The sequence below is a fragment of the Lactuca serriola genome, chromosome 8, assembly GCF_051521515.1.
Source record: "Lactuca serriola cultivar US96UC23 chromosome 8, Lser_US96UC23_V15, whole genome shotgun sequence".
Classification (NCBI taxonomy): Eukaryota; Viridiplantae; Streptophyta; class Magnoliopsida; order Asterales; family Asteraceae; genus Lactuca; species Lactuca serriola.
In genome coordinates, this window is record NC_136415.1 from 129,779,234 (window position 1) to 129,796,493 (window position 17,260).

Here is a 17,260-nt window from a genome sequence, read left to right on the forward strand (position 1 = left end):
TAGCGTCCAATCATTTACATTCAAGTAATCCACGAAATTTGTACAAAATGACTCATCCATATAAATTAACAAATTTTAGCTTAATCCTTCGAAAGTACAGAAAAGGACTAATGATTCACTTGAGATGCCCACAATCTTTTCCACATCCCTCTCTCTCTCACCAATCTAATTTATAAATTCATATTAGGTGTCTGTGTCTTCACACTCATGATATCATGTTAGTTTTATATATAATACCAGATCTATCCATGAGCCATACATCTTTTAAGCACATGCACCCTATCAATTACATGATCCCTAATCCCTTATTTTATTCTCTTATTTTAACAAGTATAATCGACACCTATCTCTTACTCTTTTATTCTTTACCTTAAAGCAATTGAAATGACTTTACATCTAAGTCTAATTACTTTTGTGCTACAAAGCTACATGTAACATGGATAATACCCATTGGTAGTTGACGTTTTTACTCAACTTGGTTGAACAATGAATATGTCACGAATTTAAATGTATTACTATTACACATCCAATGACAAGAAAAATGAACAAACACACCTAGAAACATAAGCTTTCTATGAACTATAACTGCCACTCTCTTACATTTGAATATTTGAAAGAGAGAAGAGCAAAAATACAGATAAAAGAATGTCAAATCATCATACCAATAGAAACTTCCTTTTGGGTTTTTACCACAAGAATAAGCTGCATCCAATCGTTACTTACACAGTTGATATTTGGTCTTTGACCCTCAAATGGTAGCTGCAAAATCATTCAAAGAAAGATAGATGTAAACATAAATCATAATACTCTTGTTCATAAGACTGAATACTGAATTAAATCAATAAAAATTCGAGAAATTTACCTTGATTGTGTTCAAGGTGATCCTTCTGATGATGTTCCATGCAATTGAGAAGGTATTTGAAGGTTTCAATCTCGCAAGGGATGGTGAGGCCACCACTATGATCAAATCCAAATTCCTCTTCAACTTTTTGCAGAAGAACTTTGAAGAGTGGATCACTAAGATAGCTTGTCGGAATGATGAACCTCCGAAGCTCAGGGCCTACATAGACTGCCAAATATCCTCTGGGCACATCGTTTGGTGGATCAGGACTCTGGCATCCGTCTTCAATGTCTGAATCAGAATAAACAGAGTATCCCTTCAACCTCATGGTTATTGCTGGATTAATTCCTCCACCTGGATGATTACCAATAGTCATCGGAGAATTGTTATCAGCATCATCATCATTATCATTTCCTCTTGCCCCAAGTGTCACATGCTGCCATCTTTGGATAATTTCTTTAAGCCTAACAATCTGTCGGATGCCGGTCAGTTTGGTTCCTAAATTTTCATCCATTCTTGTAATCCTAAGATCTTCCCTCGCTGAATTGTGAAAAACTTGAGTTGTTAAATAAACGGAGTGCAAAAGTAAACGCCTTATGAATAAGTTAATAGAGACAAACACCAATTTGGAGAAGAGAAACAGATCAAGGTCAACTAAACAGAGTAATGAAACGCAAAATATCGAAAGAAAGTACCCACATGGATTTAACTTAACGTGAAAGAAAAAGATACCGGAAATCAGTTAGATAAGAATAAAAGAAACCTGAAGGTGGTGGCCGGCGGAGGAGGAGGAGGAGGACGATGATCAAGAGCAAGACGCGGTGTTGTTCTTGAAATGGGGTAGAAATAAGTAGACAGAAACAGAGAGATCTGATTCGTATATGTCCAGATTATTGTTCAGTAATTAAGAACAGAAGGGGAATTTGATGGGAATGGAACTGAATTGTGGAATCCTTTTACGTTTTTCCTGTTCTCCTTTCTTGGACTAACATCATTTCTCCACGCCTACTTACGGGTTTTATGCATCATAAAAATTTGAATTTTTTTTTTTCCGTGGGTGGAAAGTAAAGCTTAAAATAAATAAATCAAAGGGTATGCTGAGTTGGTATTGCTGACTTATATTCTCCTTTGGTTTTTTCAAGAAAAATGTGTTTTGAGACAAAAATATTTATATTTGTTGCATTCCTCGAGTTTGGAGAGGAATAAAAGAAAGAAACCTTAACAATCTTTGTGCATGTTGTCAAGTTGGATAAGTAAAATATAAAGTCATTTCAATTTTGTTTTGTGTTTTAAAAGAACCCGTGAAAGATTTTTTTTCTTCTATATTAGTGACCTGGTGTAAACTCAAATAAATCAAAAACCCCATAATATGTTTAGGAAAATCTCTAGTACGTAATTTTTACCTTATTTATTAAAAAGCAATGATCTTATTTTTTTAATATAAAGGACAAAAAAATCAAATTATTTAAATAAAATAACGAGAAATTGACAATAGTTACATATTTGAAATTTTAGACATTGACCTACAGAAAAATTCATATGCTTTAGGTTCATTAACAATAAACCAATGATTTTCAACAGAAAATGACATGGATAATAAAATTAAAAGATAATAACTTAAAACGATAACGAACTTTCAATTTTATTTATATTTAGTTACTGATTTTATTTTTGATTTACCCCTGAATTATTTGAAAGTGTTCACATTTTAACTTAACCGGTCATAATGGTAAAATATGAACACTTTCAAATAATTCAGAGGATGCAACCGGTCAACACCTTCAAATAATTCAGAGATAAAACAAGTACAAAAAAAAATTAAGTGACTAAATATGAACAAAATTAAAAGTTCGTTACCATTTCAAGACATTATCTATTTTTGTAATCAACCCTTAGTTTATTTTGTGTATCAGTAGCAATTACTTAAATTAATAATTTTTATTATAAGCACACCGATTTCTTTTGTATTGTGTTTGTAAGGAGTATTACGGAATATAATACGTACCACATAACTATGTTGTAGCTCATAACTTTAATCTTAGTCCAGGAAATGAACTTTTGACTATAATTTATTTATTCACTTATTAGTGAAATACCAGCCGATAAAGAAAAAATAACATGTAAAATAGTGAAACACCAATCTATAAAGAAAAAATAACATGTAAAATTTCATAAAGACAAAAAGAGACATATACAAGGAATAAAACGAAAAATAAAATTGAAAACTAAAAGAAGCACAATGAGAATGTACATATAGAACCAACAAACAATAGAAAATATAGATGTAAGTAATAACTAAGAAGAAAAGTATTGGCAAAAACAAATTAAAAGTGAAAACTAGGCGAAATGCGCAAACAATGTAAATGAAGCTAAAACCTAGACTACTCATGTACTGCTCCACGACCCTGATCTTATGCATCCATACTCTAATAAAATATTGTGTCGTTGTAAAGAGAAAAACTTCATTCAAATTTAACACCACATTATATTCACACTTCTTTATCATAAGTTCTCTCTTCCTCATACGATTTACAACGACCATCTCCACCATCTGGAGTGAAAATTGTCGCCTATGTCGTATGTAAATGTTTGAAACCACCACAATCTTTTTTCCATCAGTTTCTATGTAATTTAAGTCGCTCATACTGTATTTCTAAGTGTTGTTTTTGGTACCTTATACAATAAACGTATATCACACGATTACTACAAAATCTTTACTTTTGTGACCTCCATATTCCGCTTGTGCTCATTCTTAATAACATTTAGAACAATTTATGGGATAATGACTTGAAAGGTTAACGAACTTTCAATTTTGTTCACATTTATTCATTGAAATTTTTCATGCTTAATTTACCCTTGAATTATTTGAAATTGTTCACATTTACCCTTATGACCGGTTGTAACCGAACATAAGGGTAAAATGTAAAAATTTTCAAATAATTCAAGTGTAACATCCTAAAAATTATTAGTAAAAATTTCAATTTTAGGTCAACCAAAAGCCATTAAGTATTCATATCAAACCATCCAAAGTATATAATAGTGAAAAAACATCAAAGTACAAAATCTCAAAATCACATAATGAAGTTCTCCCCCACTTGGGGTTCGAACCCTCACCAACTGGCGATCGCAATCTATCATGGCCGCGTTGGCCCCCAACCAGTCCATCCCAATAATCACCTTCAGCCCTCGCAACGGTATCAGGACTAGATTAACACGAAACCTCTCCCCAAGCACATTCAGGACACAGTCCCGATACACCCTCGCAACACTCACGGTACGGTCGTCCACAATCTCAACCTCAAGCAGGGAAACCAAAGTCCCCGACGCATCCCGAAACTTCTTGCTAAGTGCAAGAGATACAAACGATCTGGTAGCTCCTGAATCGAACAAAACGTGGGTAGACATACCATTGACCAAAAAGGTCCCTATATATAAGCACAAAATACACATAAGCAATGTAATAAATATAGAGCAGGAAGATAAAATACATACCAGCCACAATGTCTAGCGTTGCCCAAGTCTCCTCGGTGGTCAACTGAAATGCACGATTCTTCACCGCAGGAGCATCCTCCTTAGCAGGGTGACCATCTGTGATCCTCAGTGTGGCAAACGCAGACACCGCCATTGTTCTTCCCCCTCCCTGCAACCTCGGATAGTCGACCTGCTTATGGCCGGTCTGGTTGCAGTGAAAACAATTCAAGCCCTTCTTGGGGCAATCCTTGCTCAAGTGACCCGACTGGCCACATGCATAACATCTTGAGCCCGCTATCCGACAATCCCCACTGTGCGGTTTTCTACACTTGGCACACCAGCCACGGCCCTGCTAGCCCCTACCAGAAGAATCTGAGGTCTTAGGCTTTTTAGCCTGACCTGCTGCTGTCTGTGCCTGCTTAGGCTTCCGCTTGGTGTGGAAGTCCAACTATATCTCCCACTCACAGGCCTTCTCCACCATCTCATTCAGGGTTTTGCACCCTGTAAAGCTCACAAAATCGCGTCTATCATCCCTCAGCATGGAATGATACCTCGTCCTCCTCATGTCCTCATCGGTAGCATACTGTGGAATCAACAATGCTCGTTCCTGAAACTTGGCGGTGATCTCCGCCACAGTCTCGGTAGTCTGCTGAAGCTCATGAAACTCCTTTACTAACCGTTACACTTCGATAGGTGGTGCAAACTCCAAGTCAAATCGCCTAACAAACTCGGCCCATGTCCTCTCAGCCATACCGGTTGATCCCACCTAGCTAGTCACCTCTCCCCATACCTCAACATACATGAAACAAACACCATCTTTGCCACATCAGGGCAAGAATTCGTGCGCTGGGCGTTCTCTATGTCCGCCACCCAACGTCGGCTAACAATAGGGTCCCTGACCCCAAAAAAACTCCGACGCCCCGCACGCCTTGAACTCCCGGAACGAGGGAGTTCAGGACCTGACCTGGCCCGCGAAAATCTCAGCTCTAAATGCCCTGAGCTTCTCCTCTATGATCTCCATCATACCCTCCTTGACCATCCTAAAGATAATTGGGGTAGAGTCAAGGATGTCCCTAGTAACCTCTGCTGCAATAAGCTCACACAGCCTCTTGTCAATGGGCTCGGTAGTGTCACCCGACCCAGCTCCAGATCCTGATCCCAATTCCGACCCCTTGCTCTGAATCGTGTCACCACCATACTACTCTGCAATACGATAAAACATAATGATCAAGATGTCCATAGAGGGGATCCCCCCACACCGGTCCTTCTTAGAGCTTCCAGATCTAACATTGGTTTGAGTACATGTCCTGTGCTTTCAGTAGTACGGGCCCAATACTACCTTCCACACCTACCTGTACCTTCCCCAAGGAACTACCTGATAACTCTAATTCATCCCAAAAAGATCATATCTCACAGGCTACTGCATAACTCAAATCCTAGGCTGACCTAAAATTTCCTCCATCCATATCAAACCACAACTCAATCATAATAGATTGCCTTATACATGTAAATTATACACAGAACAGGATCAAATAGACTTTCGAATAATAGACTCTACCCTAATACCACAACCCGACAAGGAACAGGAAATAAGGCCAAATCAATCATTTTGAGGCTATAAGACCCTAACCATATACAATTTTGAAAGCATACACATAACAAGGTTCATACGATTATCATAACTCATATATCAGTATAACATGACTAACATACTGGGGGAACTACTTACTTGGCTCGACCTATCGCGCACATTGCACTCTCCTTTTTCTCATTCTAAAAAGTTTTGAACTTTTATTTTTTTGAAAACAATTTTACCATTTCCTTAGTTTGAGTCCTGACAGACCTGAGAGTGTGCCCGAATCCCTAAAACCAAGGCTCTGATACCAACTTGTAGCTACCTAATTTTTCATTTTTAAAATATCAAAACATTTACAATTATCCATAAAATATCAAGAAAAATTGCTTTCAAATTCATACACCAACAAACTTTATTTCAAATACCAGAGTGTCCCAAAAGAAAAACGCCTGTGAGAGTGCATGTCGCACCATCAGACCTTGCCCTTTCCCTTAGGCTCAGAAGTACCTGAAACAATCAACAAACTGCAAGCTAATGCTTAGTGAGTTCCCCAGAGCATACCCTACACAATCCACATAATCACATAATCATATTAGCTATAAAAGCTACATAAACCACATAAGCCATGCATACAAACATATAAGGATGTCGTGGGCTCCTCTGAAGGTCTTACTCCAGGATGCCATGGGCTTCCCCACATGGTCTTACACCTAAGTGCCATGGGCTCCCCCATGATCTTTAGCTGGAAAGCCATGGGCTCCCCCACATGGTATTACATCCAAGTTTCATGGGCTCCTCCCATGGTCTTTACTTGAAAAGCTATGGGCTCCCCCACACGATCTTACATCCAAGTGTCATGGGCTCCCCCTATGGTCTTCCCTACAAGTATCACATATATAGCTAGCATAACACTTAGCGTGACTAACTATCGTACCACGTATCTCTACAATCAACAAGTGTACCACATATCACAAAATGGGCCAGCCTTGGTGCCTTCAACCCATTGGTATGGTGAGGAGACTCACCTCTCATGAATGCTGAACTAACAAGATAAGTCGGATAAGTCCCATGCACTTCTCAAACTCAACTGCCTATAATTATCATGTGATTAACTTGTCACAATCCCAAAATACGATAGATACCCTCAAAGTCAACCATGGTCAAAGTCAAAGTCAACAGTCGAGGTCAACAGTCTATGTTGACCTCAACTCGTCGAGTGCATCCAGCAAATCGTTTAGTTACGTGAGTAACTCTTCAACACACCGATTCACCTGGGGAACTCGTCGAGTTCCTTAATGTCCAGAAGACCGAAAACTCATGTAGGCCGAAAACTCTAATCCTCCACCGAAATCACTCAGAATCTCAAAAACGGGCAAACCTTACCCGACTTGTCGAGTTGGCTAAGGGACTCGATGAGTCCCTTCGGTCCTTTTGTGTTCAAACGTTTTTAAGATACCCCAAAGCTCAAAATTGTAGATATAGCCTCATAGGGCATGGTTTCCACGTAAAGTTGCAAACTTTATGTGCATGCAAGCTCTTAATTGCCAAAACCAAGCTAAGGGAGAGGTTTTAGCCAAAGAGAAGGAGAAAAGCTTGATAAATTCAACAACTTTATAACTCAAAGGACTTAGAGAAGTCCATATTTGAAATTACAAATCCACATCTTACCCAACACCCGAAATGCTTCACAAATATACTAAAAATGGCCTTAAACCCAAGAAAAAGGGGATCTAATGCTAGAATGATCAAGGTAGCAGCTTGTTACCTTCAAATGGATGCCCAAACATTGTAGATGATGGATCTACAATCTCCTTCCCGTTCCAAGCTTCTCAACCTTCAAACTTCTTCAACAAAATGCAGCAAAAGCACTCTCTTAGTCTCACAAGTACAAGGAAGCAACAAAGTATGACTAGGGTTTCTTCTCTGGGTAATGAAGTGGTAAGGGAAGCTAAAAGAGGCAGATTAAGTCCTTTATATAGGGTGCAAATCCTAAAACTTAGGGTTTTCTTTTACAACGCCTACTCGTCGAGTCGGGGCCTTCCGAATCGTTGAGTAGGATCTAAATCTCGTGTCCTAAAAAATGATCTCTACTTGACGAGTTGGAGCTCCCCAAGTCATCGAGTCCTAGCATAAAACCCTAAAACTTGGAAAAGTTAGATGATACCTGGAACGGGTGTTACAGAAAGTTTGAAGGAACAAGGAAGAGTTGCTAGATCTAGAAACCTCACTCCATTTTCATCACTTTCCGGTAATCAAGTCTCAAACTTGCCTAATAGTTGATTAGATCTCCTTCTTAGCACCTTTTGCTCGTTTTTGGTCCAAATGATATGGTCCTTGAGAGTTAGACGTCCCAAATGGAAAGCACTTCAGATCTAGAGTCTTGAAGGACTTTCATGGCAAAAAGGTGCCAACTCTATGGCCATGGAAGTCTCATGCAACCTTTAAGCCATCATTTTGGCCTTTTGAGCTTCTAATGGCCATGCATGTAGAGAAAGATGGAAACTTTATGTTGGATTAATGTCTAAGTCCATAACTATAATTGGTATGACTTCATCCGACCCGGCATGGTCCATTTGGGTTGCATGGCATCGGGACAATTGGATTGACAAGATGAGGAAATAGGATACTAGTGATTTATATTAATATATTATAAGTTCTAATATATTAATATATAATAATATAATTTAATTATTATTGATCAAGAATTAATTTAGAATTAATTAAGTGATAAAAAGGAACTAATTAAATATAGACTCTTAGATATATATATATATATATATATATATATATATGTGTGTGTGTGTGTGTGTGTGTGTGTGTGTGTGATGGGCCAAGTTCATTTAGGTTGGGCTAAGGTTTCATGGATAGTCCATGGAGTGTTTAACCCATGGATCATATGAAATGAAGGGTCATGGGTTTAACCCTAATCACCACACTATATAAAGATGTCCTTGGTTGGTGAAATTTGCACTAGTGTGTGTACACAAAAGGGCAAGGCTAATTTCACTAGAGAGAACCAAAGTATCCTTATTCTCAAGGTTATTCCAAGTGTTCATGGTGTTGTGTGAACTATTTGAGGTGTCACACTTGGGGCACTAGGCACTCAAGCTTCATGAAGACAAGTTACATCAAAAAGGTATTCTATCTATTTTATTACCCAAGTGTATGATATTTGTATGCTAGTATAGGGTAATATCTTGGAAACTTCATATTTGCATGTATAATAGAGAAAACATAGATCCAAGGTATTTAGGGTTGTATGTGCACCAAAGGATGTTGTAGTATACTAAAACCCAACAGTGGTATCAGATCCATGGGTTGTTTTCTGTTATATTCATGCAAATGTTTGATTTTCAAAGTTGAAAAAAAAGAAATAAAAACATGAAGTTTGTCAAATTTTAAGATAATTACTTGTTTTGTGAAAAACTAATTATTTGTAAAATTTGAATCATTTGCTATAGGAGTTGAATTAGGTCAAATTTAGTAAAAGATAAAATGATATGATTATTTTATTAGTTTTAAAAGTTTGATCTAAATGTTTTAAGGAGTTACAAATTTTGTCATAAAATTTTGGAGCTCAAAAGTTTTTTTTTAAAGTTGTGATCTTAAGTGTTTTGAAACCTCCATAATTTATGGATATGAAAAGATTTAAAAAAAAAATTTGATTCAATGTTTTTATGGAGTTACGAAATTTAGTGTTAATGTTTTAAAGAATTCCATAACTTATTCTTAAGTTATGGAACATGAAAAGTTTCATCATAAGACAAGCATTTAACTCCATAAGTTATGGATTACCAAAAGTGTTATGTTTCCTTCATTTATGAGTTAGTTTAGATTAATAAAAAAAATTTCGTTTTAGTTGTTTTCAATCCTAATTAATCTAGAGGTAGTTCATAAAATGTGTTTTTGTAACTTGTCCTCAAGTTACATAAAAGGTTACATTTATGAATCTTAAAACTCATAAAAGTGCCATAGTTTACATAAAAACGTAGAGTTTTTTTTTATTAAATAGTATTATGACTCCATAACTTGTCCTCAAGTAATGGATGTTTAAGAGTCACTTCTTTAAAAGTGTTATTAAAGAATAAGAGGTTACATAAAAAATGAAGAGTCTTCAGTTTAATGAACCATTAAACTCATAAGTTATGAAATGAAAAGTTTCGAATAGTTTCAAAACTTGCCCTCAAGTTTTGGAATTTGTAAAGTTTTCCCGTTAATACTTTAATTCCAAGTTAGGCCCTTAGAATTTTAAAAGTTAAAATTCAACCCTTATACTTTATAATATTATAAGTTAATTATATATATATATATATATATATATATATATGTGTGTGTGTGTGTGTGTGTGTGTGTGTGTATGTATGTATAAGAGTAAAGTCGCCTTACCATTAGTAGGCCTCATTCACGAAGCCGGTTGTAACGCCTGTGTTTCTGGGCCTGTCATTAATGTTGATATAATAGTCTAGGTTAACCTTTGTAACCCGTTTTGAAATAATAGAAGTGTATTATTTGAGTATTATGTGTTTTGTGCTTAATTGCTTAATTATGTGGTTTGATTAATTAAGAATAAAAATAAGCGTCAAAATTTAAGTGTAAAATAAACTTGATATCTTTGGATAACGTTGTAGTAGTTGAAACGAGGTTTCCGAATACATATAGAACGCCCAAATATGACTTCGTATGAGGAAGTTATGATTTATCGAAGTTTCGGCTTAGCGGTATGCAGCCTGAAATACTCGATTTGAGATCGAGCGGTTTCTAGCCGAAACAATCTAAACGAGGATCGAAGGTCTCGTTGTTGGTATCGAAGCGATGAAAAGTTAGGCGAGAACGAACGTCAAACGAAGAAGTTATGAATTTATAACGAAGTTTTTCTGTCCCGGCCTATTAAAAATAAACAATAAAAATAAATTCAAAATTAGCCGACGAAGTCTAAACGAAAGTTGTAGAGCGTAGTCTCACCTACACGTGGATATAAAGAACGTCGAAAATGGAGTTCGTATGAAAAAGATATGAATTTTCGAAGTTTATTAAATAATTAATAATTAAATTTAATTATTAAACCCGGCATTATCCGAAGGGGAGTCACCGGGCTTATCCGAAGTACGCCCAACATACTGCTGTACGCCCCGCGTACAGCGAAGTATGACGACCTTCGCACTCGAGTTCTTCGGATGACGAACGCCATGACGATTTCGGACGAGTACGTCCCGCGTACAGGCGTACGCCCCGCGTACTCCGAAGCTCCAGCTTCCTATAAATAGGATGCGAGGGTTCCGGGCTTATTTGCTCATTTCTCCTCGTTTTTGTGCCGAAGATCTGCACGTAAACCCCCGAAGCCATCCCGACACCCCGGATCTCATATCCAAGTTAAGAAAGAAGTTTTACGATCCCGAGATCCCGAAAAGTGCGATTCCCGAGCCGAATCTCTGCCCGCGAGAAGTTCGATTTTTGTAGAGATCTTCCAGATCTGCTGAGGATTACTACTTCTGCAAGTCGTAGTGCTGTCCGATCGTCTTCAGATCAAGTGAGTGTATACTATCTTTCATAAACACGATAATAATACAAGTATGGTTTGAGTGTATTAAGTATATTGTTGTTTATGTGTATAATTTTGTTGTCATAAGTGTGAATGTATATTCATTCTTTTCTATCTCATAGATCTGATTTACTTTCTATGAAATACGTGTTATGTGGGTGTGCCTCATCTGTTATGTGGAATATGTATTGAATGAAAATGATATACAGGTTTTAAACTATGTATGAAAATATATATTTTTATCTACTAATATGTTGGGTAGAACATGGGTAGATAGTTGATGTGTAATAAACAGATGAGAGGCCTCGATGTTGTTGTTGTTGTTGATCTAGTTATTCAGCGGAGTATGGATAACGACCATGGACTCTTTCTAGACAGTCTTGTGGAACGCTAGCCGGTTCATAAGCTGTAGGTGTTGTGAACGATGTGTTCACCGGTGTACTCTATCCCCCTCATGGTTGCCTTTAGGATATCTATTGTTGAGGAAAACCCTTAGCAGTAATGTCCGTCCCGATGAAAATCCTAGATTAGGTCCCTTGAGATAGATGTTATTTTAGGGACGTAAAGTGAGGATAACGGGAATGGGTAATCGGGATAGTGATTGGTTGGTGAAATTAAATATAATTTATTTATTGTGGGTTGAAAACCGTATATGCTCACCAGGCTCCCAAGCCTGACCCACTCAGTTTTATTTGTATTACAGGAAGTGGCGCAAGGGCGTAAGATGGATGAATCATCGAGTTGTTTTGTTTACAAGTCTGTATATGTATATATTTGTTGAATGACTTGTAATGTTATCGTTTATGCTTTATGGTCTGTATCGGAACATGACATCCCGAGTTTTGATTATATAATGAAAATGCATCTCTTGATGAAATGCTTTGATAAATATTATTTTATCATGTTTCGTTTTGGGAACAAATTCCGCAACTCTTTTAAATCAAAAAGATTTACTCTGAAATTATTTAAAAAGCATAAATGAAATCGGTCTTTTCTGGCCGGGATTTTGGGGATGTCACTGTTGGTATCAGAGCATTAGTTTAAGCGAACTAGGAATTTGTAGGATTTCTAGACTTAAACTTAGAATGCTAAGTGGAATTTTGAGATGTGTGTCTGTTGGATTTTAGACACAAGCACTAGTTTATTTTAGGAAAGTTGCCTAAAATACTTTTATGTGCTAAATGTTATATGTTGCCATATATGATATTAATTGTTCGGATCTATGGTCTGTTGCCGACCGGATCTGGAAACCTTATGTGTGTAGGATTCTAAGCGTATGTCTACGGTATTAGAACTAGCATGTAAACGTTTCGGAGTAATAAGGATGATTTGAATATCTATCGTGAATGAGGATCTAATTTCACCTTATTCGGTGTGTAGATCAAAAATGGTGAGAACAAGGAGTGGTGTTGGAAATGCAGATGAGAACAGGAATCAACCGCCAGTGATTGAGCAAATACCTGTTGTAGCAGCAGCACCAGAACTAATAACAATGGCTGGGGTGCAAGCCATGATTCGGGCTATGTTAGCCGAACAAAGGGATGAAATGCAACAGATGTTGCATGATAATAGGGACGAACCTATCATACCTATTGAGGAACCTGAATTGATCCCCGGGCAATCGGAGGAAGGGAACAATAGTCGCATCATGAGTCAAGTTGGGACTCAAGGAGAACGAAGGAACGATCCGGAAAGGAGAAACAACAAGGATGGGCGAATGTACAAGAACTTCTTGGGCGCCAAACCGCCAAGTCTTTCTGGGAGCCCAAAGCCTGTTGAGATAATGGATTGGATCTCCGAAATGGAGATGGTGTTTGAAAGTTGCGACTGTAGCAACAAATAAAAGACTGTCTTTGCAGTCAGACAACTGAAGACTGGAGTCTTGAGTTGGTGGAAGTTGTTGGCAGATACTATGCCACGAGGAGAAGCCCTGAAAATGTCATGGGAGGAGTTCTTGGAACAACTAAGGGTGCAGTATTGTTTAGAGATAGACCTGATTGATCTGAACAATGAGTTCCAAAACTTAAAGAAGGGGAGGATGAGCATAGATGACTATGCTACTGTATTCACTGAGAAAATGAAGTTATTTCCATACCTAGTGCCAACGGAACTATCCAAGATTGAGAGGTTTGCTAATGGACTGCCTGCCGACTTTGGTCCGACAGTCAAGATGGCAACTACTCTGAAAACAACTGTTCGTGCAGTTAAGAATGTGGAGGTCCAGCAGAAGGAAAAGGGTCTGGAAAGGATAGAAGTTGGTGAAAAGAGGAAGTTCGATGGAACTTCAGGGTCCAATAAGAAAAACAAGTTCTCGAAGTCTGGTTCGAGAGGAGGAGGAGGAGAAGCGAAATGGTGCGACAAATGTAAGAAGAAGCATCATGGAAAATGTGAGGTAGCGACCACGTGCTACAAGTGTGGAAAGCCAGGGCACTATGCCAATGAGTGTACCCTCTCTAAGAAGGTTTGCTATGGTTGTGGTGAGGAGGGACACATGTCGAGGGACTGCCCGAAGAAGAAGGAGGCAGCTAAACCCAACATTCCGCCAAAGCCAAAGGTGAGAGCATTCCAGATGACACTGGAAGCTGCTAAAGATGAAGCTGATGTCACTTCAGGTACCTTTCTCATTAACGAATTGCCTGCCCAAATTTTATTTGATTCTGGAGCCAACTACTCCTTTATATCGCATGAATTTGGTAGAAACCTAGCTTTGCCTGTTGATAGACTAGATAATGGCTTATTAGTCGAAGTTGCTAGTGGCAAGTTTGTACCTGTTAGACATTGTATGAAAAACATCTTAATTGATCTGAATGGGAATAAGTTCCACGAGGAATTATTGCCTATCGAATTTAACGGTTTCGACATCGTTCTGGGAATGGATTGGCTTAGCGCCAATAATGCCGAAATTTAATGCAAGAAGAAAATAGTCAAAGTAAACCCACCTGGGAAAGAGTCGTTTATGATGTATGGAGATAAACGCAGAGTAAATTCTGGAATCATTTCATTGATGAAAGCCAGAAAGTGTTTGGCTAAAGGATGTACGTCGTATCTAGCATTTGTGATAAATGCTAAGAAGGTGAAAAAGGTGATGTAGAGCATTCCGGTTATGTGTGATTATCCGGAAGTATTTACCGAAGATCTTCCTGGATTACCGCGTGATCGACAAGTGGAATTTTGTATTGACTTGTTGCCCGAGACAACGCCAATAGCAAAAGCACCTTATCGATTAGCACCGACGGAGATGAAGGAGCTGATGATGCAACTTCAGGAGTTATTGGACAAAGGTTTCATTAGACCTAGTTCACCACCCTGGGGAGCTCCGGTGTTATTTGTGAAGAAGAAAGATGGAAGTATGAGAATGTGCATCGATTACAGAGAGCTGAACAAGGCAACAATAAAGAATAGATATCCGTTGCCAAGGATTGATGACATGTTTGATCAATTGCAAGGTTCGAGCTATTTCTCAAAGATCGACCTAAGGTCAAGATATCATCAGCTGAAAGTAAGAGAGCAGGATATAGAGAAGACTACATTCAGAACCCGATATGGACACTACAAGTTTTTGGTTATGTCGTTTGGACTAACCAATGCTCCAGCGGCATTCATGGATTTAATGAACAGAGTTTGTAATTCGTTCCTAGATAAATCTATGATAGTGTTCATAGATGACATTCTGATTTATTTGAAAAGCCAAGAGGAGCATGGCAGACACTTGCGAGAAGTGTTAGAAGTTTTGAAGAAGGAGAAGCTGTATGCTAAGTTCTCCAAATGTGATTTTTGGATTCGTGAAGTCCAATTCTTGGGTCACGTGGTCAACCAAGAAGGGATAATGGTTGATCCAGCGAAGATCAAAGCTGTGATGAAATGGGAACAACCGAAAAGTCCCACAGAGATCCGAAGCTTTTTGGGATTAGCTGGATATTACCGAAGGTTTATCCAAGGCTTTTCTTCGATCGCTACTCCGTTGACAACTTTGACCCACAAAGGAGCTACTTATGCTTGGAGTGATAAGCATAAAGAAGCATTCGAGAAGCTAAAGAAGAAGCTATGCGAGGCACCGATACTTTCTCTACTCGATGGAGTTGAAGACTTCGCTGTCTATAGCGATGCGTCTGGGGTTAGATTGGGTTGTGTTTTGAACCAAAGAGAAAAGGTGATAGCATATGCGTCTCGACAGCTGAAGGAGCATGAAAAGAATTACCCGACTCATGATTTGGAGTTGGCAGTGGTAGTTTTTGCTCTGAAAATATGGAGGCATTAACTCTATGGCACGAAGTGCAAACTTTTCACTGATCATAAAAGTCTCAAATATCTCTTTGGTCAGAAGGAATTGAATATGAGGCAACGACGCTGGCTAGAATTACTTAAAGACTACGACTGTGAGATACTTTACCACCCCGGTAAAGCTAATGTTGTTGCTGATGCTCTCAGTCGGAAAGTCAATCTTGAAAGGAAAACGCCAAGAAAGTTGAGAATAGAAGTTGTCTCAACAATTGTGGAAAGTATAAAGAAAGCTCAAGAGGAAGCTTCTGAAAAGAATGACCGAAAGGAAGAACGTTTGGGCAAAATGTTGGTGTTCGGTGTAAATAGTCATGGACTGAAGGTGTTCCAAGATCGGATTTGGATACCTAAGACAGGAGGAGTCAGAGATCTTCTGATGGAAGAAGCTCACAAAACCATGTACTCGATTCATCCCGGTAGCACAAAAATGTATAGGGACCTGAAACCCTATTATTGGTGGCCGACGATGAAGCTTGATGTTGCAAAGTATGTGGCTGAGTGTGTGACTTGTGCGAGAGTAAAGACACAACATCAGAAACCGTACGGGAGTTTAGAACCATTGCCTGTGCCTATGGGTAAGTGGGAGGACATTGCTTTGGATTTTGTCACTAAACTGCCCCGAACAAAGAATGGTCACGACATGATTTGGGTGGTCGTTGATCGATTCACTAAGAGTGCGCATTTCATAGCAGCCAAGGAGAAATGGTCTATGAAAAAGCTTGCGAATTCTTACGTAAAGGAGATTGTGAGGTTTTCACGGTGTTCCGTTAACGATTGTGTCGGATCATGATAGCCGTTTCACCTCGAGGTTTTGGAAATGTCTACAAGAGGAAATGGGTACCAAGTTGTGTTTGAGTACAGCTTACCATCCGCAGACTGATGGTCAGAGCGAACGAACGATACAAACACTTGAGGATATGCTAAGAGCATGTACCCTGGAATTCCTAGGTAATTGGGATGAACATTTACCATTGGTAGAATTTTCCTATAATAATAGTTTCCACTCGAGCATAAAGATGGAACCTTACCAAGCTTTGTATGGATAGAAGTGTCGTACGTCGTCTGGTTGGCTTGAGGCTGGGGAAAAGTAGTTTATGGGACCGAAGATAGTCCATCAAACTACTGAAAAGTTGAAAATAATTAGGGAAAGAATGTTAGCAGCTCGGGATCGTCAAAAGAGCTATGCTGACAAAAAGCAAAGACCGATGACTTTTGAAGTTGGAGATTCGGTTTTGCTTAAAGTCTTGCCGTGGAAGGGACTTATAAGATTTGGTAAAAGGGGAAAGTTGAGTCCAAGGTTTATTGGACCGTTTAAAGTTCTTCAGAGGATTGGGAACCAAGCTTACAAGCTCGAACTACCAGAAGAATTGAATGGAATTCATAACACTTTTCATGTGTGTTATTTGAGGAAGTTAACGGGGGAAGTTCCCGACATGATTCCACTTTCGGAGTTGAGAATCGATGAGAACAAAAGGTTGATTGAAGAACCAGAGGCAATCGTTGAACGAAAGACTAAGAAGTTGCGACGCAAGATGGTCGAGTTAGTGCTTGTCCG

General features: G+C 38.5%; 1 protein-coding gene across 1 annotated transcript; it reads right to left on the reverse strand.

Moving 5' to 3' along the window:
• Positions 1–437: 437 nt before the first annotated feature.
• On the reverse strand, positions 438–1,908 carry LOC145071013 (protein SMALL AUXIN UP-REGULATED RNA 54-like). The gene is made up of 3 exons (XM_079017963.1): positions 1,605–1,908; positions 863–1,381; positions 438–759 (listed from the first exon to the last, which is right to left on the reverse strand). Exons 2-3 carry the CDS (start codon positions 1,353–1,355, stop codon positions 749–751), a joined length of 504 nt encoding a protein of 167 aa, XP_078874089.1. The 5' UTR covers positions 1,356–1,381; positions 1,605–1,908; the 3' UTR covers positions 438–748.
• Between the last annotated feature and the right edge of the window lie 15,352 nt (positions 1,909–17,260).

What these genes read in the sequence shown, in the direction of transcription:
- LOC145071013 (XM_079017963.1), bottom strand. Translation starts at nt 1,355, where the DNA reads ATGGATGAAAATTTAGGAACCAAACTGACCGGCATCCGACAGATTGTT.